Source organism: Pelobates fuscus, chromosome 3 (genome assembly GCF_036172605.1).
Source record: "Pelobates fuscus isolate aPelFus1 chromosome 3, aPelFus1.pri, whole genome shotgun sequence".
In the NCBI taxonomy this organism is placed as follows: domain Eukaryota; kingdom Metazoa; phylum Chordata; class Amphibia; order Anura; family Pelobatidae; genus Pelobates; species Pelobates fuscus.
In genome coordinates, this window is record NC_086319.1 from 243,196,847 (window position 1) to 243,223,331 (window position 26,485).

The 26,485-nt window shown below is 39.8% G+C and overlaps 1 protein-coding gene across 1 annotated transcript in view; it reads right to left on the reverse strand.

Moving 5' to 3' along the window:
- FBH1 (F-box DNA helicase 1) overlaps positions 1 to 26,485 on the reverse strand; it is a 116,180-nt gene that overhangs the window by 38,664 nt on the left and 51,031 nt on the right. Inside the window, exons 9-15 of the mRNA XM_063448287.1 lie at positions 19,580 to 19,748; positions 19,236 to 19,458; positions 10,313 to 10,400; positions 8,735 to 8,821; positions 6,596 to 6,732; positions 6,320 to 6,419; positions 946 to 1,067 (exon numbers count right to left, since the gene is read on the reverse strand). Coding sequence (XP_063304357.1) covers positions 946 to 1,067; positions 6,320 to 6,419; positions 6,596 to 6,732; positions 8,735 to 8,821; positions 10,313 to 10,400; positions 19,236 to 19,458; positions 19,580 to 19,748 — 926 coding nt within the window. The remainder of the gene's footprint in view (positions 1 to 945; positions 1,068 to 6,319; positions 6,420 to 6,595; positions 6,733 to 8,734; positions 8,822 to 10,312; positions 10,401 to 19,235; positions 19,459 to 19,579; positions 19,749 to 26,485) is intronic.

Consider the following 26,485-nt stretch of genomic DNA (forward strand, 5'->3'; position numbering starts at 1 on the left):
GAATATATTTCCATAGGGCATGAGGTTACCCATTTAACTGGAATTAAGTAAATGGAGTCTAAGGCAAATAAAAGGGTTCTTCACAGTAAGATCAATAAGGGCGTGGAATTCTATGCCTAAAGAGGTGATTGTATAGCTTTCTACAGATGTTTCAACAGTAACTGAATGAATTCTTGCAAAATAAATTCAGGGATATATATATATTTTATTTTTTTACATATAGGATAACTGGTTCTTTATCCAAGGAGAGGCCTAATTGCCATTTTCGCATCGAGAAGGATTTTTTTTCTAGTATATTGCAAATTGGAATGCACTTCAAACTGGGTTTTTTGCCTTCTTTTGGATCAACAGCAAACTCACATGTGAGAAAGGCTGAACTTGATGGTTGCATGGCTCTTTTCAGCTATTTACCCATGTATGTAGCAATGGTTGTTTTGTATGTAAATGATTTGCCATTATGTATGGTTTGCAATTAAATGTGCAGATAAAAAAAAAGATCAAGATTCAACATCTGGAAGTCTTTACTCTGAAAAATTATTTCTCCAGATGTTCAGGATGCATTAGTTTTGCCACATAATCAGTGTGTTATATGCCAAGACTCAAATATACAAAAATAAGACAATGGTTTGTGTACAAAGTAGACTAAAATATGTAGGGATAATCTTACAGTTTTACAGCTTCCATAAAATTAAATTAAACAATTAGTAATTGTTAACATTTACAAGTGAATACCATATCCTGTATGTGATCATTTGCATGGCAAGTTAGGAAATAACACCATGCAGCATGACTGGAATAATTTTTAAACTTGGCATGTTCTGATACAATTTATAAAGCATAAGGGAACTGATGACACCTAATCCACTTGTCAGTTGTCTGTCCCAACAAGATCTGTTGGTCTTTTTACAAAAATGTGCCGATCATTCCAAAAGATCAGAAACTTACCCCAATAATGTGGATTTTCGAAGGGGATTCTACTTCAGTTACTCTGACAGCTTCATCAAAGACACAGGAATTGGTTCTGCACAAAATTGCTACTTTGTTTGAAGAGTGTCCTCTGACTGTACCTATAACCAAGGATCATATAATAATAAATAGATATTCATAACTGTATATAGGAGTAATGCCAAAAATGAACGACTGTCAGGCAAACTGGCAGATTCTACCTTTCAAATAATATTTCAAGTTATGAAATTAAGCAGTCTCCAGCTCCCCCAGTGATATCAACATCCGATCAGACATCACTCGAGATCTGCTCCCTTACAATGCTTCTCATAGAGAAGCAATGGATTGGAACTAGGCATACACCGCAAAATGTTGTGCTTCTCCAATCAAATGCTGATATCAGCAGTATTTGATTCCCAGAACGAGTTTTACTCTGGAGAAGGAAGCCCCTCTGGTTGCTCTCTTAAAGATAACCATTAGATGAATTAGAATTTAAACATTGCCGTTTCTACAATTACAGAACCACTGCATTCAAATTAAGGGCTCTGGGTGAATATAGAATTTCTTTAATATTGGGGTATGTTTCTAATCAATTCTGAATTGTTTGGCCTTGTGCTAGTCTGCTTTACTGGTAGTGGGTCTATGGACGCACACACATTAAATTTAAAGCTGAATTCTGACATTTAAGTCATTTGGTTATCTTCCATGTTAATTTCAAACCATTAGAGGACTCAACTAATAAATGCCACATCACTGGCCATACATACATCAACTTTATGAGCTGTGTAACCCTAGTACATACATTGCATTGTTTAACAGTTTCACTCACCAATGCAAGTGGATTAGTACTGGATTGTTTCAAATTAGCCCTGCTGTGTGTGAAGACTCTCAGAGATGTAGTTATTTAGTGGTTACATAGGTAACAGCTAATATAAGCAATTGTCAAAAGTATGCCAAGGATTGGACATGGGGATCCTGGCACCATCTCCCTTTCTCCTAGTCTCTTTCCTCATATCCTGTATGAATTCAGTGTAAGATGCAAATTGCCTTTTTTCTGCTGGTGGAAGTACACAGCTCGTCTGGCTCTCCAGCAGTGAATAGCTAAAAGGAAAAATAGAGCACAGGCAACTTCACTCCTTGTAGCAGAACTGATAAATATCTGTTGGCTTCACACCCCCTGTCACTAATAAGGAGACATCAGGAAACTATCATAAACCTTCCAGTTCAACAATTCCGCACACAAGACAGGAGGAACTTTAAAGACTGCAATGTAAATAGCTCCTTCTCCAGCTTGTAGATATACACTACACTAGGGAAACACATAGTGAGAGAGTATTCAGTGAAGTTAATCACAACTATTCCTGCGCACAGGAAAATGTATTATGTGTCTTTATTTATATGTAAGCTTGACACGTGAGTTTTTAAGGTCTTGAGTATAACATAACATACAGTTGCTTTGTATGTAAATGGCCTAGCTAATGCATGGGAGCTGGGAGCATTCTCTGAGCTTGGCTCTTAACTTTTTTTGTCTACATCTGATCTGTTGTTTCAGTTAAGCCCTTATTTATGTCAGATGGTCTGAAGTACGTGAAGTGCCTAAATTGGTGCATAGGAAATTGTGTAATTTTGACTGTCTACAGTAAAGTTCTATCTTTTATTTCTTTATTTAAATTTATAGTAACATGGACAAGTGATATGCAATGAATCACAATATTATGCACAAGTTTATCTTTTGTATATCAACTGCAGCATTGAACGTACTTGTCTACGCCTTATCTACTCGGAGGTATTCCTTTATGCAAAAAGTCTGCTCTCAATGCATATACCACATATAATGACAACAAAAGGACAACATTAATACAGAATGTGGATACAAATACATTACAAATTAGTCGTGTGCGATGTAGTGAACGGACTATCCTAGATTGCAATTCATCTTGTTAATAGGAGTGGATAGGTGAGCCATCAGATCGGGGATTTAGGATAGGATTTTCCATAGCAAAGTTGTACAGAGTAGTAACCCCTTTCCAATTGGGCCTATTGTTTCATTTGATTAATTATATTCTCTATCCTTATTATATCATTTTGGCGCCAATTGTGAGCTATGATGATCTTTGCTGCCAGCAAACCCTGTATAAATAGACTTATTTTTTTATAACATCTCTAAATCCATATGAAAGAGGGCCCTTTAAATCGTTGGTGGTACTATGGTGTTAGTTACGGTGGAAAGAATGCCAAAAATATCAGTCCATGCTTGTTTAATTTTATTACAACTCCACCATATATGTTAGAGAGTGCCCACTGCTTAATTACATCTCCAACAGTTTGGGAGTTTGGGTTCATAACTGTATTGTATTTTGCTATTCTTACTGGGACTAAGTACCAGCAGGGCATGATTTTATAATGTAATTCAACCATGTACTCGGCAGTAATCTTCATTACTCCAATTGAACTATTTATCCAGTCATCTAGATTCAAATGGGATTCCAGCTCCCTTTGCCAGCACACAAAAGGTTTTAAATTACATGTTTTATCCAGTTCTTCTAGTATGCAGTACCATCTGGCCAATTCTTTTTTCACAACCTCAGCATTCAAAATATTTAAAGTATTATAGGCAGTTTTATTTCTATTGTTATTATATATATGAGATTTTAAATAGTTGTATTGGAGTTTTAATTCCCTCCTCGACATGAAGTCTTATTTAATAAGATGTAAAACGCATCCAGTTGTTACGCTTTAAATGAGGAATATTATTCTTTAGAATATCCAAAGAAGCAGAAGGCAGTACTTTCATACCTATATGATTTTTAAATGTTGCCCAAAATTCTATACAATTCCTAGTAACCATTGACCAGTGTTCTTTGTGTCAAATTTTTAATTTATCATAATGAAGCCATAAAACACATTCAAAATTAGCCATCCCTGCAAGTTCTTGTTCCATATACAACCAGTTTTTGTCCTTGCTTTGTTTTCAATGAAGCTTAGATAAATGACACGGCATAATCCCCCTCCACCCCCAGTAAATGCAGGGTCCAGTGAGGGCACACCCGAGATACTGTCCTACTTTTATTACAGCCAAGTAGGCCAAAGATGGTGGACCTTTGACTTGATTCTCCCCTTGGCACGATATCGGCCTAGGACGACGAATACCATGATGTTATGAAGGCTCTATCTCCTTCTCGCAGAAGCCGGGTGCAGCCCCAGCGGCAGCCTGAACCCCCACTGGCAATTTAAACAAGATTCAACTACAACACAAATCACAGAACTTACCACTACTTGTGCACAACTCCGCAATTGATACACTAAACTACCACAATTTATCAGGAGGCTGCTCACGGCTACTCTAATGCCCAAATAGGCAAAGAGACTATCTCTAGATGGAACATATCGCCTACCAGGGCAACCAAAAACAAAATCCTGGATACCTGGAGATGTTAACCTGTGCTTTCGGTCGCGCAGCAACAAGGAGGTTCTCTTGAAAGTAGTCAGAGTCCAAAGGCCATTTATATTTGAAGAGCACTCACTGACCTTTTGCCAAAACCTAAGTTACCCAACATTGCAGTGGCGGGCATCGCCAAAAGGAGTGACATCACAATTACAGGCTGCTTCGATCACCTACAAATAGGGATACCAAAGGGCTCTCATAGGCGAAAAAGATAGGCAACGCTACAGATTGACCTCCGTGTCGGAGGCTGACACGTTCCTGCCTTCGCTGGGACTTTAGGCCCCTGCTACTTGACAATTTGACCAAAGCAGCCCATCAATGGGATGTGGCGAATATCGCAGTATTTATCCCCTCTGGCCCTTCAGTACCAGACTGATACCATCTTGCATGGCAAAAGCTGCACCTCCACTTTGGCACCTACTGCCAGTCCAGATACCGCAATTTTTTTATGACTACCTAAATGTGTCTTTATACTATTGTCTGTTTTTGTTCTCTCTTTTAACTTTTTTTTTTTTTTTAATAAAGCATTTGCGGTGTCCCTATGAAGATTAGTTTGTGCACACAAGGCGTTCTCTATATGTATTACAGATTAAATACAGAAATGTCCAGATACACCAAAGCGTGGAAAAGAAAAGACACACACTTAGTGGGCAAATAGATAGAGAAAAACTCTAAAAACAATTACCCTTGTACTAAAGTACTGTAGATAAGGACTCCTCACAGTCCTCAGATTAATATGGAAAATAGAAAATCTACAATACAATAACAACAGAAAAACATTAATAGTGCAATAATGCTATAACAATTTAAAAATGGTGAGTAAATGCAAAAATTTCACACTCACAAACCAAAATTGATTGTAGGCGTTATCATAAACCTCAGGACTTGTGGAGCATCATGGCAGATATAAAGGAGAGAAAATATAAAAATAATAGTGCAGAGTATCTTGATAAAAATGAACACTTTAATATACAAACACACTTACAAAAATGAAGTGTGCATGCAGACTAGGAGATTCACTTGCCCCTGAGGAAGTTCAGGTTACTGAACGAAACGCGTAGGGCTTCTCTATTTTAGTGCATAACATTTGACTTTGGTTTTATTTATTTTGTATTTTTATTTTTACTTTCACATCTTTTTACATTCTGGATATTGGTCCTTTTGGTGTTCCTGATTCCAGGGATCCAGAGATTGGATTTATTGATGTGCCTGTTTTCCACTTCATTTTTGTAAGTGTGTTTGTATATTAAAGTGTTCATTTTTATCAAGATACTCTGCACTATTATTTTTATATTTTCTCTCCTTTATATCTGCCATGATGCTCCACAAGTCCTGAGGTTTATGATAACGCCTACAATCAATTTTGGTTTGGGAGTGTGAAATGTTTGCATTTACTCACCATTTTTAAATTGTTATAGCATTATTGCACTATGTTTTTCTGTTGTTATTGTATTGTAGATTTTCTATTTTCCATGTATTACAGATTGCCTAATCAGAGCATACTCCCCACCCATTTAGTTCGGGGTTATGGAGCTTATTAACGTCCTTGGCTTAATCCTGTACCCCAGTGGGCAACGTCTAATGCGAAACCTTAACAGCATTATTGGGTAGACCATTGGCTCCCGTAACATTGGTTCCCTTAATAGTGGCACAAATTAGCACCAACTATTTTCCTTTTTATAAAATGTGCATAATTTCTGACGTGTCCTGTATTACTGCTGTTAATTTTTCTCATGTTTTCTTACAACTTGAAGATGTGTCATGCTGAGCTTGTTTCTATATCATGGCACAACAAAAATATAGAAATTTAAAAAACAAAAAAACAAAACAAAATGGACAGCCATAACACTGCCACATTAAAGTATAGACATCCTGTTTTTTTTCCCCAAAAGGAGTAAACAGTCTTAATCAGCCTCTCGTGAGTCTTACCTTCTTTATTAACTCCAAGTAAAAGTTTACGTCGCACTTTCTTGCCGACATCAAGAATTGTGGCGCCAACATATGCTATTTCAGCACCAAATCTAAAGCTCTGATGCAGAAGGACAAAGAGAACATTGTAATACATGAAAAATATTTTGCCTAGGAAGTAGGTATTTTATCAACTTAAAGTATAGAGGAGACATAACATGATTATGAAGGAAACATTTTCATTTGATCATTTTCATATCCTTTTTAAAGTGAACGACAAATTAATTTTACTCTTACCTGCGTGAGATAGAAGATATGAGTGTGCATCACCTCACTAAGAGCATTGACAGCCCCACGAAACTTATAAATTTGCTGGTGAGGATCTCCAACAAAAATTTTGCCACAGGTCTGAGAATGTATAACCTTCATGATGGCTAAAGAAAGGAAAATAAATAAATAAAAACGTAAAACTCAAAGTAAAAAATGTATTTGGTGCCTTACAACATTTGTGGCTGTGTTTAGAAACATTTGCTAGAAATGTATAGTATTTTCCTATGAATTTAAATTATAAAGTGGATCATAAGGCCATTCAAAGCCCCATAACCACTACAGTTTATTGCAGTGGTAAAGAGTATTTGCTTGTTGGCCTCCCCTTTCTGGATTTTACAGAAACTGGGGCTCCTTTAGCAGCCACATCCACAGCTCCACTGTTGTCAGGCTGTGAGTGCATTGCTGTGAGCTGTGGCAGCCATTTTATTTCCAAACTGTTATGCTAGGGATACAGGATACAGGTTGGCTGGAGTAGAATAGGAATGTCTGTAGGGGTGACTCCAAGTTTGTGTTTCTCTGTGCACCTGGTTAAATAAGAATAAGAATTTAAGAAACTTTGTAACTTTAAGATTCACTCCGGGCACCAATACAACTTTAATGCATTTTATAAGTTTTTGGCCTGTTTTGCAAAATGCATTAACGTTATATTGGTGCCCAGATTGTCCCTATAACTCTATAATGGGAATTGTAACTTTTTTTGTGATTGTTTTTGATAGAAGTGTCATACATTAGACTAGCACTGCTCAACTTTAGAAACACTGCCCACTGTGTAGCTAGTCTTAAAAAAAAAAAAAAAAAAATTATAGCCTGTATTGTGGGAAGAGAAAATCTATCATGCAATTGACTGTGTGCATTCTGTTATTTTCATTCTCAGCTGAGCTAAAAAAATATAAAGAAACCTCAGACAACGCTCATCGTTTACCCAAGTTGTGTTAACACAGCTGTCAAAGGTTAGATACCTTTAATCGTATATTCAGAAGTAAAGCTTTACTTGAGTAGCAAGTGAGGGGCTGGAATTTGGTGATGGGGAAAGTCAGCTTTTGTCAAAAAGCAAGAAAATACGATAGAAAAAGCGGAGAGTCCGACACTCAAAGACTCATTGCACTATTATGGTTTATAATAAGCTGCACCAGTTATGATGCTTAAAGGGTCCCTTTAATTTATTTCAAGATAATTAAAGAAACACTATATTGACAGGAATACAAACTTGTTTTCCTGTCACTATAGTGTTAAAAACACAGTTAAGGTCCCGGCCCCCTTTGGAACTCTTGAAAAAGGTAATAAACTTACCTTTATTCTAGCGCAATGCAGGTAAACCACTGATGGCTCCGCCCCCCGCTCCATCTCCTTGGCGGAGATCATCAAAATTGATTACATGAAAGCATTGGGAGGCTACTGTGCATGAGTAGCAAAACTCTACACTGCACCAATCAGCATCTCCACATAGAGATGCATTGAATCAATGCATCTCTATGAGGATTGTTCAGCATCCCCCATGCAAAGCACCTCCATATAACAACCCGTTTTATCTTGTTTAACTAGTTTTTTCATATTTACTTTTTGTATCACACAGCTAGGTTACAATGCTGCCGCCCATCTCATGTGTTCCCTATTAAGGGTTAATAAGTATATAGGGGTGTATATATAAAAAAATAACCCTTTCGGTCTCATTAGAGATATCTTTGCCAGAAGCTCAAGGAAGCAAGGTGAAGGGTCAGAGTAGGACCCGTCTAGGGGGGTCTGCCTTGATGTTGGCAGGCGGGCATTTCCTCCAGTGGCCATTGGAGTAACTAAATTACCTCCATTTGTTTAAATATATATATAGGGATTAAGGAGAGAGCGCAGGTAACCTTTTTCTTTGTTTTTTACTATATGTATTATACCTGATGTGTACTGTGGTCGTTGCTGCCGCCCAGGAGTGATGGGAGTGAGCGCAGGACTTTTCTTTTTGTTTTTTCATATGAATGTCATATCATAATGAAAAAAGAGCTTCAGCTGATGAGCATCATAGCTATCTAACCCAGATTTCTATGACACTTGTTATAGCTTTATTAAACGTAGCAGTGAGATATCCAGAAAAATAGTATTGTTTATTATAGTACTCACATGGAGTGCAATCCTGAGCTTCATCGATAAAGATAGCATCATAAGATGAAAGACATGGCTGCTGGAGCTGCCAAAGCTTCAGATAGCCTGGAAGAAGAATTACACAATCAAAAACAAAACATTTAGGGAACAGTAATCAAGCACAAAATCAGAGAACAAAATTAATCAGATATTATTTTAAGCTGACTATTCACTAGTTTACTATTCAGCACACATTTAAAATACAATGTTCTCCATGCAGAGCATTAAATGGCTTTATTTTAGGGCCAAAGTATAGGAAAAGCAAAATAACATACCCAGGGCCACCATCAGGGCATGACAACCATAATGGTTGTCATGGGCCCGGCGGTCCTGGACTACACATTCCTTATGTGCACCTATAAATAGCGATTTTCGCTATATACATGTGCACTGAGGGCCCCCTGCTGCTTGTAAATTGCAGAGGGGGGACCCAGCAGCACACACTCTTCCCTTTCCAGCTGCTTTGTGTCTAACTTTCCTGAGCCCTGCGGCTGTCAGAGTGTTGCCACAGGTTACCACAGGACTCGCGAGAGTTAGTCAGGGAGGAGCTGGAAAGGGAACACAGAGTGTGCTGCTGGGCCCCCCTCTGCAATTTACATCGGCAAGCTCCCTCCACAATGCGATCTCCCCACTCCCTGGCAAGGTAAGAAGCAGGGAGGGGCGAGTAAAATAAAAATATACACAAATAAATAAATACTCCCCCTCCCCCTATTTTACACTCACACTGCATCCTTACAAGCACACACTCTGCACTACATTCACTAAACACACTCCATTCACTATACCCATTTTGCATTCACCACAATCACACTACATGCACTATACACACAATTCACTCACTACAAACACACTACGTTCCCTATAAGCACTCTGCACTCACTACAAACACACTACATTCACTAAACACACTTTGCACTCACTACACACGGCATTCACTAAACACACTTTGCACTCACTACAAACACTCTGTATTCACCACAATCACACTACATTTATTATACACATTTTCATTTACCACAATCACACTAGATGCACTACAAACACACTACATTCACTATACACATGTTGCATTCACTACACCCTACATTCACTGTCCACACTCTGCACTCACTACACTATACACACACACACACACACTACATCCACTACAAAAACACACACTACATCCACTACACACACACACACTACATCCACTACACACACACACACTACATCCACTACACACACACTACATCCACTACACACACACTACATCCACTATACACACATTCTACATCCACTACACACACACTACATCCACTACACACACACTACATCCACACTCTGCATCTAATGCATACAAACATTACATACATTACACAAAACGTACAATCTGCATCCACTATACACATTCCACATCCACTATACACACACCACATTCAGTACACACACATACTTCATCCTTGTGGGCGGAATCGAGGCAGGCCCTGTGGGTGGACTGTGGGTCAGGCCCCCGTTGGCCCAGATCTTGAGATGTGTCAGGGACCCCAAAATTTCTGATGGCAGCCCTGAACATACCATCATGGGTCATTTTGTAAGCATGCTCTCTGGTTTCCCCAAGATATTTCATTTTCCCCCAGATTTCTTCTGCCATCCTCACGGCGAACTAGAAATAAACAAAATTATATACTTAAGATAGAGATTTAAAAGTGCCATATTCCACTTTATTGTATTCAATACTGACCATTTAGATTAAAAGTTACAGGCAGCTGCTGTTTCAAATTTACTATGACTTTCTTAGTAGTGTCTTTTGGATTCCAACACAGATTTGAGATTTCACTTTTAATTTGAAACTAGAAAATGAAAATAAAATTTGAAATAAGGCAGGGAACTAGCCATCCGAAAATTTGTGTATGAAAAGATCCCTTTCCAATAAAAAAGAAAATCTAATCTGCACACTATTAAATCAATCTAGCTGGCCAACATGCTAGAGATTAAACTATTTGATTAACAGATGTTTCCTCTTGATAGTTGGAAGCAGCATAGGAAATTATGGAATGCGGTCAAGAAGTACCTCTCTGTCTCATGCTGTACACCCTTATGAAAGTGACTGACAGTGTTTAGTCCTATAAGTTCTCAACAGAAGCTTCTAAAGAATATAAAATTCTTCGATTCTATGGTATAAACCTTTATATACAATTACACAAACCATTCAGTTTCCACCCTCAGACTGAAAGAATATGTTGCTTGATGTGTGCAGCTGGGATTTTTTTTAACCCCTTAAGGACACATGACGTGTGTGACATGTCATGATTCCCTTTTATTCCAGAAGTTTGGTCCTTAAGGGGTTAAAGGCTGTGTCATGGCAGAAGACAGGGGTTTAATATGTCCAAAATTCTTTATGAGTTAACAATAGAATCGCAGGTTTGTACCATTAGATTCCTTCTTTACAGGTGATAAAAATAGATCAGGATAAATGGGTGAAATTGTTTTTTGGGGTGTTCTTTGGGGCTGGTGAAGTTTAATTATGGTATGGTGCTAAACTCTACCCCTGATGGCTTGGGCTTTTCCCACAAAACTCCATGTACACAACTGTTGACCTAATGAGACAGTGTGTCCTGTTCAAAACCATAAACCTGTAGATACATGTATTTTGGAAAACAACAACTATTAAAGGGAGGGTGCAAAACCAGGGAGTTGGCCTGGACTCCGAAATATAAATATATGAAACCAAGAGGCTCCACTCACCTGAACATGCATGCATTATAGGGTGCTGCTGGGGCCAATTTATACAATATACAAGATCCAGCGAACTCGCTGTCACAGGTGCCTCATTCAAGGGCACTATTTAACCTTGACCTGCAGAGAGTCCCAGGAGGAAATATTTCCCAAGTAACTGGATTAATCTCAAAAGCAGGCATTAGACTGCTAGATTAGGACCTGCCAAAGATGGCGTACATTGACGTTATGGCAGGTTATGCAATGTATGATCATATACTGTAACAAAACCCCCATTATTTTTTGCCTAGGTGAGGTGTTTTTAAATAAAACTATTACATTTTGTAAAACTTCAAATTGCTGTTTAGTGAATAAGCGAGTGCACTGGATCTTGGAGAGAGAGATAGAGATAGAGAGAGAGACAGACACAAACAAACAAACAAACTGGGGGTGTTGCGCCTATATGTACCAGATCCATTTAAAAGTTACACTCCAGTCTAAAATGTTGCATTATTATTATTATTATAACCCCTCAATAACCAATGACCAAATTATTCCGTCATAAATGACTTTTCCTTAGTTACCAATGACAGAATAATTCTGTCATGCTGTATTTTAAAAATAGGGACTGAATCCTTGCTGGAAAATGAGGAACCCATGGTATAATTTCTGATCGATGAGCTGTATGCAGCGCTGAAAGTGAGCTCAACGTGCTGCTTTTTAAATTAATTGAAAACAGCACTGCTCTAGAGCCGTTCCAGGAGGCGGTCAGGCGGGACGAGGGCATTACAGGGTACATACACTTTTCTTGAACAGTCATCGATTTCTCTACCCAATCTATTGGTAGCCTTTAAGCAGTGCAGATTGATATCTAACCTGAAACTTAAAGGAACACTATGGTCACCTAAATTACTTTAGCTAAATGAAGCCATTTTAGTGTATAGATCACCCCCTGCAATTTCACTGCTCAATTCACTGTCATTCAGGAGTTAAATCACTTTGTTCATGTTTATGCAGCCCTAGCCACACCTCCCCTGGCTATGATTGACAGAGCCTCCATGAAAAAAAACTGGTTTCACTTTCAAACAGATGTAATTTACCTTAAATAAATTGCATCTCAATCTCTAAATTGAACTTTAATCACATACAGTAGGCTCTTGCAGGGTCTAGCAAGCTATTAACATAGCAGGGGATAAGAAAATCTTAATTAAACAGAACATGCAATAAAGAAAGCCTAAATAGGGCTCTCTTTACAGGAAGTGTTTATGGAAGGCTGTGCAAGTCACATGCAGAGAGGTGTGACTAGGGTTCATAAACAAAGGGATTTAACTCCTAAATGGCAGAGGATTGAGCAGTGAGGCTGCAGGGGCATGTTCTATACACCAAAACTGCTTCATTAAGCTAAAGTTGTCCAGGTGACTATAGTGTCCCTTTAATATGGACAAATCGGAGGCACTCCATCTCTTGCTCAACCCCGACTCTTAGTAAACTTAGATACTTAGGAATTTGGTTACCGCGAAATCTCTCCCAACTGTACCAACTTAATTTTCTTCCCTTACTTAACACACTACAAAAAAGACATGCAATGCTGGACACCCCAATATATCTCCTGATTTGGTCGCATTAATGCAGTCAAGATGAACGTTATGCCTTGCATATTATACCGGTTTCAGACCATACCAATGACAATCCAAAAGAGCTTTTTTTAGCTCTATTACATTAGCGATCCAGCGGTTCGTATGGAACCAATGTCCAACCAAAATCCAAAGGATGCTTTTGGAGCAGCCTAAACAGGCTGGCGGTGCAGGACCAGCTTTCATAGTGACTTACTACCAGGCTACACACCTACACAGATTTGCACGTCGACCCCTCTGAAAAGCAATGAGTGGACATGGAGACTCGACAAGCTGAAGGTAAAATCCCCTCCATGCTATGGCCGGGGAGCCAATCGGCGGGCACCTTACGTATCAATAACCTCAATAACCCAATGATAAACGCTACTATTAGAGTATGGTGCATCCTCCAATACCAAAGACAACTGACAACTCTTTACCCCCATCACAAACAACTGGGATCTGGCCGGGGGCCTGAGCCAGATTTCAAGCAACATACTGGGTATACATGCACCAGTGGTGTACAACCATCCAGCTTAAGACCATAGTAGTACTTTTTTGTGAAAGACAGTGTCACAGCAAGGGTGCATAATTTATTATTACACTATGGAATATTGTCTTTTAATGTAATTTGTGTAGTAAATGGCAGAGATAGTATTGTCAAGGTCAAAGGGGGTTACATCTTTTGAAGCTGTGACCCCACAGAGGTCAGATGACAGAACGGGTAGTATAAATGGCATAGCAATGGGAAAAAGATTTTACGATATGGATGTGAAGTAATCAAGGCTCTGCAAGGTGTGAGGTTCTACACTTGGAAGAAGTCTGAATGTCTCTTCACCCATTTGGCATGTACCTTGTAAGCGATGAGTCAATCTCTTTGATATGTAAATGCAATTAGCCTTGTTCCAGTATCATATCCAAAGGATATGATACAAAAACATTCATATTTACCCCACAGAATAATGATAAAGCCTCACTTTTGTTATATTTGGAATGTGACAAGCGCCATCTTCTAACCAAGTCCAAACATGAGTGGCCTAACTTGATCATAGGGGAAGGAATTGTGGTGTCCATCCTATCGGATCGCAAGGCCGGCATGCAACATATGTTTAGAATGGAAAAATAATAACAAATTCATAGAGGCAATTATTTCTGTGGCGGGTAAATAAGAGAAGAATAAACCAAATGTTTCCATTTGGATTGATGTGGGTCTGGACACAAGAGGGTGGTCACTTAGTATCTCTATAGATACGCCTTAACTCCACCTCTGGGTGAGGCATGGTAATCCACATGGTATATCTCTAATGATCCTGAAGAATGCTAGTGTACTTGCTTGGGGGTCAGAATCGAATTCTAAGTGAGTCACCATCTTTCCTTGCCAGAGACCCCCTGGGCAGAAGTTGTACTTTGAAAACCTAAGTGAGTAATTAGGACTTCTGTATTTTATCCTTTTTGTTTTTATCTGTTGTTGGTGTAAGTAGTTTATCATATATTTTATATGCACTGTGACTATTTTTTGCTCATAATAAACATTCATTTATTAAGTTCTGCCTTTTTCTGGTTAAGAATCACGTTACCTGAAGAGACTAGTTAGTATTTTTGTAATTCCTTAAATATTGTACTAAGTAATATATAGTGGGTTTTATTGTTGATTTACCTGGGGGACCAAGGCACCACATTTATAAATTGTCTTGGTGGTGGCAGCTTTAAAATAGTAATAGTTATATTATAAAGTTTAAGTGTGGGTGGTGTTAAAAGGGGGATTTTGTCAATATTTCCGGTCTAGTGCAGACAAATTGTGAATTTTAACCCTTTCACCACCACAACTACGTCACGCACACTCTTGGAGTAGGGTGCGTTCGTAACAGACAGTAAATGCTGCACTAGTAAATGGGAAAGGGAAACGACAACTGCACTCACGGTACAAGAATGGGTCAAGATTTTCACGCTCACACACAAATGCTTTATCAGCTCCAAGTTCCAAGAGCTGAGCTACAAACTGCTGACGCACTGGTATAGGACACCAGAAGCCCTGCACCGCATGCACACAGAAATACCTAAAGAATGCTGGAGTTGTGGGACGGGAGAGGGCACCGGACTCCACATCTGGTGATCATGTCCCGTGATTGTTCCTTTTAGGAAGTTGATACACACAAAACTCCAACACATTACAGACACCACACTACCATGTCAACCTCTGACCACGCTCTTACATCATACCTCAGTACAACTACAAACATACAGAAACTCACTCCATTTGCTAACCGCAGCAAAGTCCCTGATTCCAACTCTCTGGAAACAGGCTAGCATGCCGACCTTCCAGCAGTGGATAGCAAATGTTGAGGAGATATATGCTATGGAATCACTGACAGCATCCCTATGCTAGTCCGCTTGGAGAAATGTGCCCAAACCTGGACACAAAGATAAATATACATTTTTTTTAAATTATTTTCTCTCATCATTACTCTTCTGCTCCCTTCTCCTTTCTTCCACCATTTCCCCCGCTCTAATCTACATATAATCGTCCACCTGATTCCACATTTACCATAGACTATTACTAGGCACTGACGACCACCCTGTAACCTAACCTGGTTATTACATTTCTGCTTTTGTAAATAGCACTAACAAAAGACCACTCAAAGAAATAACATGGGATCAACCCAAACATTTACCATAATATCTTCACGTACGACAGCAATACACGACGGCGCAATTATAAAGGTATATATGATAAAACATTTTTTTAAAAAGTGGAGGAAAGAAGAAAAAAAAAAAAGAGAAAAGAGAAAAGAGAAAGGGAAGAAAAAGAGCTGGCTTCCTATAAAGTTATTGAAACCAACAGGCACTTCATATGCTTTGTTCATATTTTATGTTAACCCTATTGCCTTATAGTACATTTTAAAGACTTCCTTTTATGTTCGAAACGTAAGAAAATGGAATTGAAATGTTGAGAAACCTTAGAATACTGAAACATTTGTCAGAATACTGAAACAAGATTGTCAAAAAAAAAAACCGCCACTGCTGACAGATCCCACAACGTCAATGTGATTCTGGACATGCAGCTTATCTGAACGAACCCTAACAGAGTCTCCTGCCTGCCCCCATGCCAACTCGCGAAGCCGAACACCATTCACAGTGTTCTTGGCATGCTCACTTATTAGCATGACAGGGATCTCCTGGTTATGCCGAAAACAGAAAGTAAATGTCAGCAACATATTACTCTCTACTGTTTTATCTTAGTATTCTCTTTGTCAATACCAATAGTGATACTGATAATAGCAGAGGAAAATCATTAGGATTATGATTAGCATTAGGTATAGGGCCAGTAATGGAATCGCTCTGCTAAAAACAGCAAGGAATTAATCTGATGACATCAACAGAGGGATTTCAGCTAACACTATTGCTAGGGTTAGGATTAAGATTAGGATTCGGAACAGGATTAGGACTGACACTTTGCAAAGGTAAGGAGTATTATTGATGTACTCAAGAGATGTTGCTGAGTACATTTAAGAAAAATTGATTACAGTGGCACACGAGATTGAAAAAATAAACAGTGAAAATACAATTTGCATGTAAAAATTTAACAAAAATGAAATTAATATTATAAATAATTTTATTTTATTTTTTTAAAGTGAGACCGTGGCACCTTAATAAAGCTCAACATTTATAATTTTAAAGTCCCCACTGGTACTTCACATTTGCAAATGGTATGCATTAATGAAATACATTTTGAGCTAAAATGCCCCAAAATGCATCATAAACCCACCTTCAATTTGCCATAAAACTGCACTATGCAGGTTATAAACATATCCATGTAATAAAAACTTGACAAGGGTGTCTGTACTCAGGAGATAAATCACAAGTTAATGATTTTTCCTTGTTTCTTCCTTGACCATTTTGCTGCCGGCTTCCTTACTTCCTCTCAAGCAATATCCCATACCTAATTATAAGGGATTTCAACATTCCCATTAACCCTTGTCCTCAGTAGCCTCAAAACTTATTTAAATCACCTCCTCCTTTGGGCTATCGCAATGGGCTAATTCTCCCACACATGTAGCTGGCAATACCCTAGATCTTATTTTTTCAAATGCATGCTCAGTCTTCAATCTCTGTAATACTCAATTTCCTCTATCAGACCACGATAATGCTCAGATAATTTATTCTCGAGTGCCCCCCCCCATACCCAATATCCTCAACCTAAACCCACGCAACTCAGGAGGAATTTGAATTCTTTTGACTTCCAGCAACTCTCAGCTGATCTCCATTTCAAACTCTCATCCATCCCTACCTTCTCCTGTCCGGCTATCTCCTCATATAATGCTACCCTCACCACCGCCCTAGACACTGCCGCCCCACTCCAAGCACACTCCTCAAAGAGGGCACGCATCCAACCGTGCCACACTAAGTCAACAGGCTACCTGCAGAGATGCTCCCGTTCAGCTGAAAGCTGCAGGAGGAAGTCTTGCACCTTGTCAGACTTTCTACACTATAAATTTGTCTTGAGCTCATACAGTGCAGCCCTCACCCTTGCTAAACAGTCCTACTTTTCTTTTCTCATTGGTTCATGCTCCCGCAATCCTAGGCATCTCTTTAATACTTTTAACGCTCTTCTTCGCACTGCTATCGCCACCCCACAAACGAAGTTCAGCTGATAGCTTTGCATGTTACTTTGCTGACAAGATTGAACAATTAAGGAATGAATTCTCCCTCCTTCTCTCCTCTCTATCTCAACCTTACTTGGACTGTACCATCCCTACCCTCCAAGACTTCCCTCCAGCTAGTGAACAGGAGGTTGCTGAGCTTCTCCTCTCGTCCCACCACCTGTCCACTTGATACCTTCCCACCTTATCAGAGCTCTTACCCCTTGTCTTGTACCATCCTTAACACACATCCTAAACTGCTCTTTCATCTGGTGTTGTCCCTGCTCCCCTTAAGCAGGATACTGTTGTACCCATCCTAATAAACTTTTTTTTTGGAACTGTACTCAACTGAAAACATGATGGGCATCTGTGTTTTAAAAAGTTTAGAAGCCAACAAGGCGTGACCGTACACATAACAGAAACTACAAAATTGGTGTTTATTCTAAAAGGTTGTACATCAACATTAAATTATTCGTGTTAAACATTTTCATCTTAGTGGCTCAATATGCCTATAAGTAAGAAAACAAAATAAAAATATTTATACCTAAACAAGTAATATATATTCTGTTTATGGACTGTGAATAGAAAAAAAGACAGTCAAATGTCTCTGATACACTGATAGCAAGTATGGTAAATAAAAAATCTACGTCCTAAGAGTTTAGGAGTTAAGAGGGGGGGGGGGGGGGGGGGGGAAGAGGCATCTATAAGAATCTTCTTGGTCCCAGAGAGTCATTTACAAAAACTTTGATAGGAGCAGAAAATGTCTAATACGCAAATGGCAACTTATTAGGGGGAACAACTTATTAGCTTGTATAGTTGCTTTTTTTCTCGTATGTGTAATATTGAGCATACAAATAAATACAATGCTAAAACAACAACAAAAACTAACTAAAGCACTAGTTTTATTTAAATAAACAAAGGGAAAGTTTTACTACATATGATTAGAGATGTGGGAAGCACACATCTGTGGAAGGAGGGGAAATTAGGACAGGGGATTGGCTCTTCTCTGGTCATCTCTTGAGGGTGCAGGAACAATATTAGGGCCAGAAGACTTGGAAACCTGTCCTTTTTAAATGACAGACCTGGGGACTGGGCGACCAAAGGTTATTTTGTATATGGTAATTTGCACTTTTGTTATTTTAATTGTCAGAGGAGGGTTGCTGTAAAACTTTCAAAATCATTATTGCTATAAACAAAATAATTTCAATATTGTGTTTTATTTTCACATGGTAGATAAATGGCCCCATCCATCATCCGTAGTTAGGAAACCTACAAATGTAAAATGTACCTGGAATGGTTCAGATTTTACAATTGTTGGTGCATCTTTCTAAATTAATGTATTATAACGAAGATTAGTTAACACAACAAGTGTTTTGTTGTAGATTTGACTCTGCTGTACGGTTTTGCAAAAAAATAAAAAACAACAAAGGTAATTTAGCATTTTCTCTAAGTTTAAAAATGTCCAGGTAGCTTTGTGATATTAAGATTGGCTAAATTTTTTTCCATTTGTTGAACTAATGATATACTCACTTTCTGGTCTTCTGGTTTCACCAAATCACGGTTCCCGGTAGTATTTACGCACCAAATAGGGACATGCTCGTTTTCAATTGAGTCATCAGTGGAAGCAAAAAAGTTTCCAAGTGTCTTAGCAACAAGCTTAGCTCTGACAAAACCAGCTTGGCCCTCTGGAAGCACTTCATTAACAGCATATACAGTAAGTTTGGAGGAGTTCAGTTTCTTCTTTGCATTATAGCTAAATATGAAATATATACAGACATCCATATGAGAACATTTATGCAAAACAGTAAGTCATTTACAGCTGTGCAGGTTTATGAAATATAATTTGTAACACTTCACTGTGACATCAAACCTACTTTTTTCCAATGGCAGCAAAGGCCAATGAATGGAAAGTCTTGCACGTTACATTAGCAGGAAAGACGCAGACCGCATGCTTCACTATTGAATTGTTGAAACTTGCATATAAAAAACGAAGTGTTGGCCTTTTCTTTGCATACTCGATCAAAGTGGACGTTTTACCAGTTCCTGAAGGAAAAGAAAAAAATATTAATATATAAACAAGGCAAATAATGTGACAGTAAACATTAACCATATCCTCTAGATCAGATTACAAGGTTTTCAACATAAGCTGGCATTCTTAAGACCCGAGTAGGCCACTCACATTTCTTCTCTGTCAGTATCATGTACATGGACAATGCTGCTAGACACTCCTTTTAATAAATAAAAAAAAAAAATCAAAATTTGCGATGATGGATTTTGGGGCACATTTTTTTTTTTTATGGTGCAAGATTGAAAATAGTGTGATATTCAAATCAAAACGGATTTTAAACAAATTGAACATTGCAGGAAAAAAAAAAAAGGATCAAGAAGTTGGTAAATGGGATGATGGAAACATGTACGGCAGAATTTTGTTCAATTGACTACATATCAAAACTGAAGTAATGCAAGCATTGGCGTTAAAAAAAAAAGGCTGACTTTATTTCAAAATGATATCTCCGGAATTACTGCAACTAGCTTGTTCCTTGACTACTTCCCAAGCCAACAGAGTTTGCATTTCAGCATCCATGAGATGATTTGGCATAATTTCTGCTGCTTCTATGTTTTGTTAAGTGAAAGAAAATCTGGCAAATGCACATTTAGACCTTGATTTAATATTTTTAGATCAGCTTTTCAAATCATTTAAAATTTTGGGATGCATGACAGCAAAAGTCTATCCCTTGGATAGACATTGAATCTCAATGGTCTCTAGAGGATGTACTCCACTATCTTGCGCAAAAAAACCCCGTTGAAAATGCTAGCCACGACCTCTCTAATGAAAAAAAGCTTGGGATGACCATAAAACAAAATTTCTCATATGCAGTCCCTTTTCCCTAACCACGCCACTCAGATGTATCAAACATTTCTACATTTGATAGCAGGGGTTGGCAGGGCCAGGGCTTAGAGTTCTTGAATCAAATATGGTGCAGAGATAAGTTGCTACCCTTTCCACAACTTAGCTCCACTCATGACTTGCCCATATCTATATACCTGCCTTCCCTCCAACTGAAATCTGTACTGCAGAGGTCAAGACAGACCTTGTCCTCATCCTTGACTTCTATGCCAGGCTTGTCATTAATAGAGAAAATGTGCATTGCTATGCTGCCAAAAAATAAAGTGATCTCTATTTGCTACAACACCTTACTGATGGATATGACAAGGCCACTGCCCAGCTTCACTAAAGAGTGGGAGAGAGAACTGGGCTATACAAATATTTAGACCAAATGGTCCAATGACTTCAGAACACACAGGCACTACACACACACTGCTCTTCACATATAAAACTGATAAGAAAAATATTAACTAGATGGTATTTAGTGCTAGCACATTTAGCCCATATGTTTGCATCTACATCTGACATTTGTTGGAGGTGCAGATCAGAGAGGGGCACCAGGTCACATTTCCTGTGGGAGTGCCCGGCAGTCAAACCATTCTGGGAGATAATAACCACAATTTTATCAGAAGTGGTGGATAAACCTATAAAGGTGTCACTAGAATTCTTCTTACTATTCATGTTCCCGATCGACCTCATGTTGGCGCAAGGGACCTTGGCATTTGACGTACTAGCATCTGCAAACTTGTTGATAGTAATGGGGTGGAAATCTCCCAAAGCTCCCAGCAGGGGGGAAATGATCTGTCAGGTCTCCATAAATGGCCAATATGAAAAGATGGCTCACATGAGTTTGGACAGATCTCACAAAAAGCTTGAAGCTTGGGATAAATGGGAAGCATGGGTGAACTTTCTGAGGGAAAACGAGACTTAGTGGGGGAAAAAATTAATGGGATTAACTTTTTAAAAGAGGTTTTCAAAATATTCATATATAAAAAAATATACCAATGTATCAAAAATATTTTTCAGAACATTAAATTAAAAGCTCCAAAAATATTTAATTGTGGCCTTAAAAAGTTACCATCAACGTGATCTCCTGTCCACATAAAATTACAACATGCAGTTTTTTTTCTCAAAGAAAACTTGTAATTGTGTGTTTAGGAGAGGGAGGTGACAAAAGTTAGTGGCTTCCTTATGCATCCCATGAACCATTATGATTGCCTAAAAGGGGTACACAGATTGAGTAAACTTTGTGTATGTGCTGTTTACCAAGTCTTCAGAGGCAAGAGGCTGAACCCGGGTCAGGCCAGCAAAAGAAAAATGTCTTGGTGAGCATAATCTAGGCCTGCTAAAGCCGGTTTCTTCCCAACTGCTGAGAAGGAGAGGAAAAAGAATGACTGACGGTGCGGTTCTATTTGTACAAAATTTCCAATTGTGTTTCTTGTCCTTTCTGCTTTGAGGGTTGGAGTTAACCCATAAGTGTAGGCTAACATGGGAAATCGGGAAAAAGCTCTTGGTGGAGGCAGACATCTAAATTGTTAGCAGAACACTAGTGTTAGGAATACATGTTTGTACCAACACAATAGTGTTACATTAATTTATTTACATAAACATGTTGAATCGAAACACATTCATCATAGTTCCACTCTGAGGTTCTTCTTTGGACCTCCATTATCCCATTAGATGATTATATTTGTTATAGTTTCTATTACTCAGCAAAATGTTATAAAATAAACATACAAACTTCAGAAAAATACATTATCCTGAGGTTATTCTGCAAATCTATGTACACACACTAAACACCCTTAGCTAAACAACTAGGAAGTAACAGTCCTAAGTTCTATTGAAAATGGCAAATAAAAAAAAAAAAAAAAAAAAAAAAAGAAGAGAACACACTCTTCACATAAAGCCTTTAAGCAAACTAAAGTGCTTTAGGTGTTTGGATTGTTCCTTTAACTATCTATTCCATTGTCATTTCTCAATGTTGGTTGTTGACGTGCATTACATAGCTGAAAAGAGATATGCGTCCATCAAGTTCAGCCTCTCTCACATTTGTTTTTGCGGTTGATCCAAAAGAAGGCAAAAAACCCAGTCTGAACCAACGCCTTTAAACTGCTACCCATTCACCCTTCACTATGACACTTGCATGGTGTTAAATGTTAGAATAAGTAATTTTTTTAACCCGGCTCACGTTCGGCTCTAGGAGCAGCCCAAAGTTATTTGTCATCTTTGCAGAAACCCGCTGCTGGCTGCTCCTAAACATAATCGGGTGTCCGTCAGTTATCCACTATCTGGACGATTTTTGGTCAATCGAACCAGGATCACAAACACCTAGCAGTATTCACAGCACCACAGCCCCTTTTCACCACACTCGGGGTCCCTCTGTCATCAAGCAAAACTCTCTGTCCCTCTACCAAGCTTGTTTTCTTGGGCATAGTCTTGGACACCACTACTTTCCAAGCCAGTCCACCACCAGGGTAAATGAATCACATTAGGGACGAAGTTGTTCTGTTCCTGCGGAGTGTGGAGTGCGCAAGGAGGGGACTCCAGTCCTTATTTGGGTCCCTTAACTTTATCATTCCGCAGGGTAGGTCTTTCTGTCTCTAAGCTACTTAATTTGCTCCAGGGGGTGCCCGACTCCTTCCCAATCATTCTGGACGATCCGGCCAGGGCAGATTTACATATGTGGAGTAGATTCTTGGCCGAATGGAACGGGGTCTCTTTGTTCATTTCTCCACTGTCAGAGCGCTCACCTACAATTTACACAGACGCAGCAGCACACACAGGGTTCGCAGCCATTTTCGGCAACCACTGTTTTAGGGATCACTTGCTCACTGAGACGGATGCCTTGCTGGCCTTTAGAGAGACATCCACATTGTTTGAGATCTACCACATCGTGGCGGCCGCCCACACATGGGGTCAACTCTGGACCGGCAAGGCAGTAAAAAAATGCTAATTGTGAGATCTTTGACAAGGTTGTGAAATCTTTGACAAGGGGCAGTCATCCTCGTTAACTATTATGAGGCTGATTCTCAAGCTGACTTGGCTGGCAGCAACCTCTCAGTCTGCATTCACATTCCTGGTGTCCACAACACAGCCGCTGACGCTCTGTCACACTCTCAATTTCAGGTCTTCTTCCAGGCACTCCCTACGGCCCATCACCCACCATCCAGGATACCACCATTCCACAAGCTAATCCTGGACTAAGCGTACAATTACACCATGCACAGACACTAACGCTCCACGAAGTTTCACCCAACAACACTATCACTTACGCTAGGGCACTGACTATTTTTAACTGCAGAGTTTTACTTACAAGGAGACTTTTCCATTAAGACTATGGTGTTTTTTTGCCTCCTCCTCCTCTCACCTACACCTTAAATGATCACACAATACCATAAACTCTACCTTTACCGGGGTTCAACACCACGTCCTCACAACCTTCCCTAATCATGCACCTTTCTTAACCTCCTACCCTGACACTCTACTATTACTACTCCAAGGGCACCCACTCACTATCAGCTAAATTCATTTCTCACGACAGAACCCTACCATCAAGGTTGGGCTACAACCCGGCTTCCTTCTCTGGTCACTCATTCCGTATAGGCGCAGCATCATCAGCTTCAAGCTCTAACACCCCAGTCCACATCACTGAGAGACTGGGACGCTGGAAATCCTAAATTTACTATACCCTGACCAGAGAGGGAGCTCTGATGAGCCTTTAGTAACCTTGCTGTATAACTTGCAATAAAGTGTGTTTACTTTGAATCCTCTTTTTCCCCTCTTTTTATGACAGGCCTACTTGTACGTTGGTTTCAGCACACCTCAACCAACTTTGCATCTCCTTCTACATTCCATTACGTATTAGAAATTCCAAGTACAAGTTGAAAGGCCATTTGGCCTGTATTTGTGGGAGGAGTTATGTTCCCTATATAAACTCCTACCCCCCTACTCACCTTTGCCATTCAAGCTGTTTGTCCCCACCCACCTACACCAATCTATATATACATATTTCACATTTGTGGGCCCTCTTTTTATTACAGGCCTACTCGTACATTGGTTTCAGCAGACCTCAACCAACTTTGCATCTCCTTCTACATTCCATTTTGTATTAGAAATTCCGAGCACAAATTTTATTTATATATATATATATATATATATATATATATATATATATATATATAAACATAAAGTAAGGGGTGCACTCACATGTCTTCAATAAAGTGGAAACTGGTTTATTTAGGTGAAAAAAAATCATCAGTACATCCGTGAACAAAATCGACGTTTCGACACCTAAGGGTGTAGATGATATTTAAATGCCAAAACGGCCTTTGACGTCCCTTTCCCAGCTCGTCCAATCTTGTCTCAGCAATTCTAAAAGCACAGGAAGAGTCCTAAAGTCTAATTCACAACACTTTGACTCGAATATGCTACGCAAGACCTCTGTCATGGATGGAATGGTGTCAGACTTCCAGTACCTGGGAATAGCTGAAGAAGCTGAAATAGATTACCGTATATACTCGAGTATAAGCCGACCCGAATATAAGCCGAGGCCCCTAATTTTTCCCCAAAAAACTGGGAAAACTTATTGACTCGAGTATAAGACTAGGGTGGGAAATGCAGCAGCTACTGGTAAATTTCTAAATAAAATTAGATCCTAAAAAAAATATATTAATTGAATATTTATTTACAGTGTGTGTATAATGAATGCAGTGTGTGCGTATGAGTGCAGCGTGTGTGTGTATGAGTGCAGCGTGTGTGTATGAGTGCAGTGTGTGTATGAGTGCAGCGTGTGTGTGTATGAGTGCAGCGTGTGTATGAGTGCAGTGTGTGTGTGTGTATGAATGCAGTGTGTGTGTGTGTGTATGAATGCAGTGTGTGTGTGTGTGTATGAATGCAGTGTGTGTGTATGAGTGCAGTGTGTGTATGAATGCAGTGTGTGTATGAATGCAGTGTATGAATGCAGTGTGTGCAGGGCCGGTGCAAGGATATTTGCCCCCCCATATGTCCTGACCTCCCCTCCTCCTCCCTCAGTGGTCCTTACCTCCCCACCCCCGTGTTCCTTCACCCCCCTCCCCCAGTGGTCCTGACTCACCCCTCCCCTAGTGGTCCTTACTTCCCCCTCCCCTCCCCTAGTGGTCCTTACTTCCCCCTCCCCTCCCCTAGTGGTCCTTACTTCCCCCTCCCCTCCCCTAGTGGTCCTTATCCCCCCCCTCCCTCCCCTAGTGGTCCTTATCCCCCCCCTCCCTCCCCTAGTGGTCCTTATCCCCCCCCCTCCCTCCCATAGTGGTCCTTATCCCCCTCCCTCCCATAGTGGTCCTTATCCCCCCCCTCCCTTCCTCCCATAGTGGTCCTTATCCCCCCCTCCCTCCCATAGTGTTCCTTTTCTCCCCCCCTCCCTCCCATAGTGGTCCTTATCCCACCCCCCTCCCTCCGATAGTGGTCCTTATCCCCCCCTCCCTTCCATAGTGGTATAGTGGTCCTTATCCCCCCCCTTCCTCCCATAGTGGTCCTTATCCCCCCCCCTCCCTCCCATAGTGGTCCTTATCCCCCCCCCTCCCTCCCATAGTGGTCCTTATCCCCCCCCCTCCCTCCCATAGTGGTCCTTATCCCCCCCCCTCCCTCCCATAGCGGTCCTTATACCCCCCTCCCTCCCATAGTGGTCCTTATCCCACCCCCTCCCTCCAATAGTGGTCCTTATCCCCCCCCTCCCTCCCATAGCGGTCTTTATACCCCCCCTCCCTCCCATAGTGGTCCTTATCCCACCCCCTCCCTCCCATAGTGGTCCTTATACCCCCCCCCTCCCACAGTGGTCCTTATACCCCCTTTTTTTATTATTATTTTTTATTATTTTTATTTTTCGTCCCCCCTCCCTGCTTGATACATGGCAGGGAGG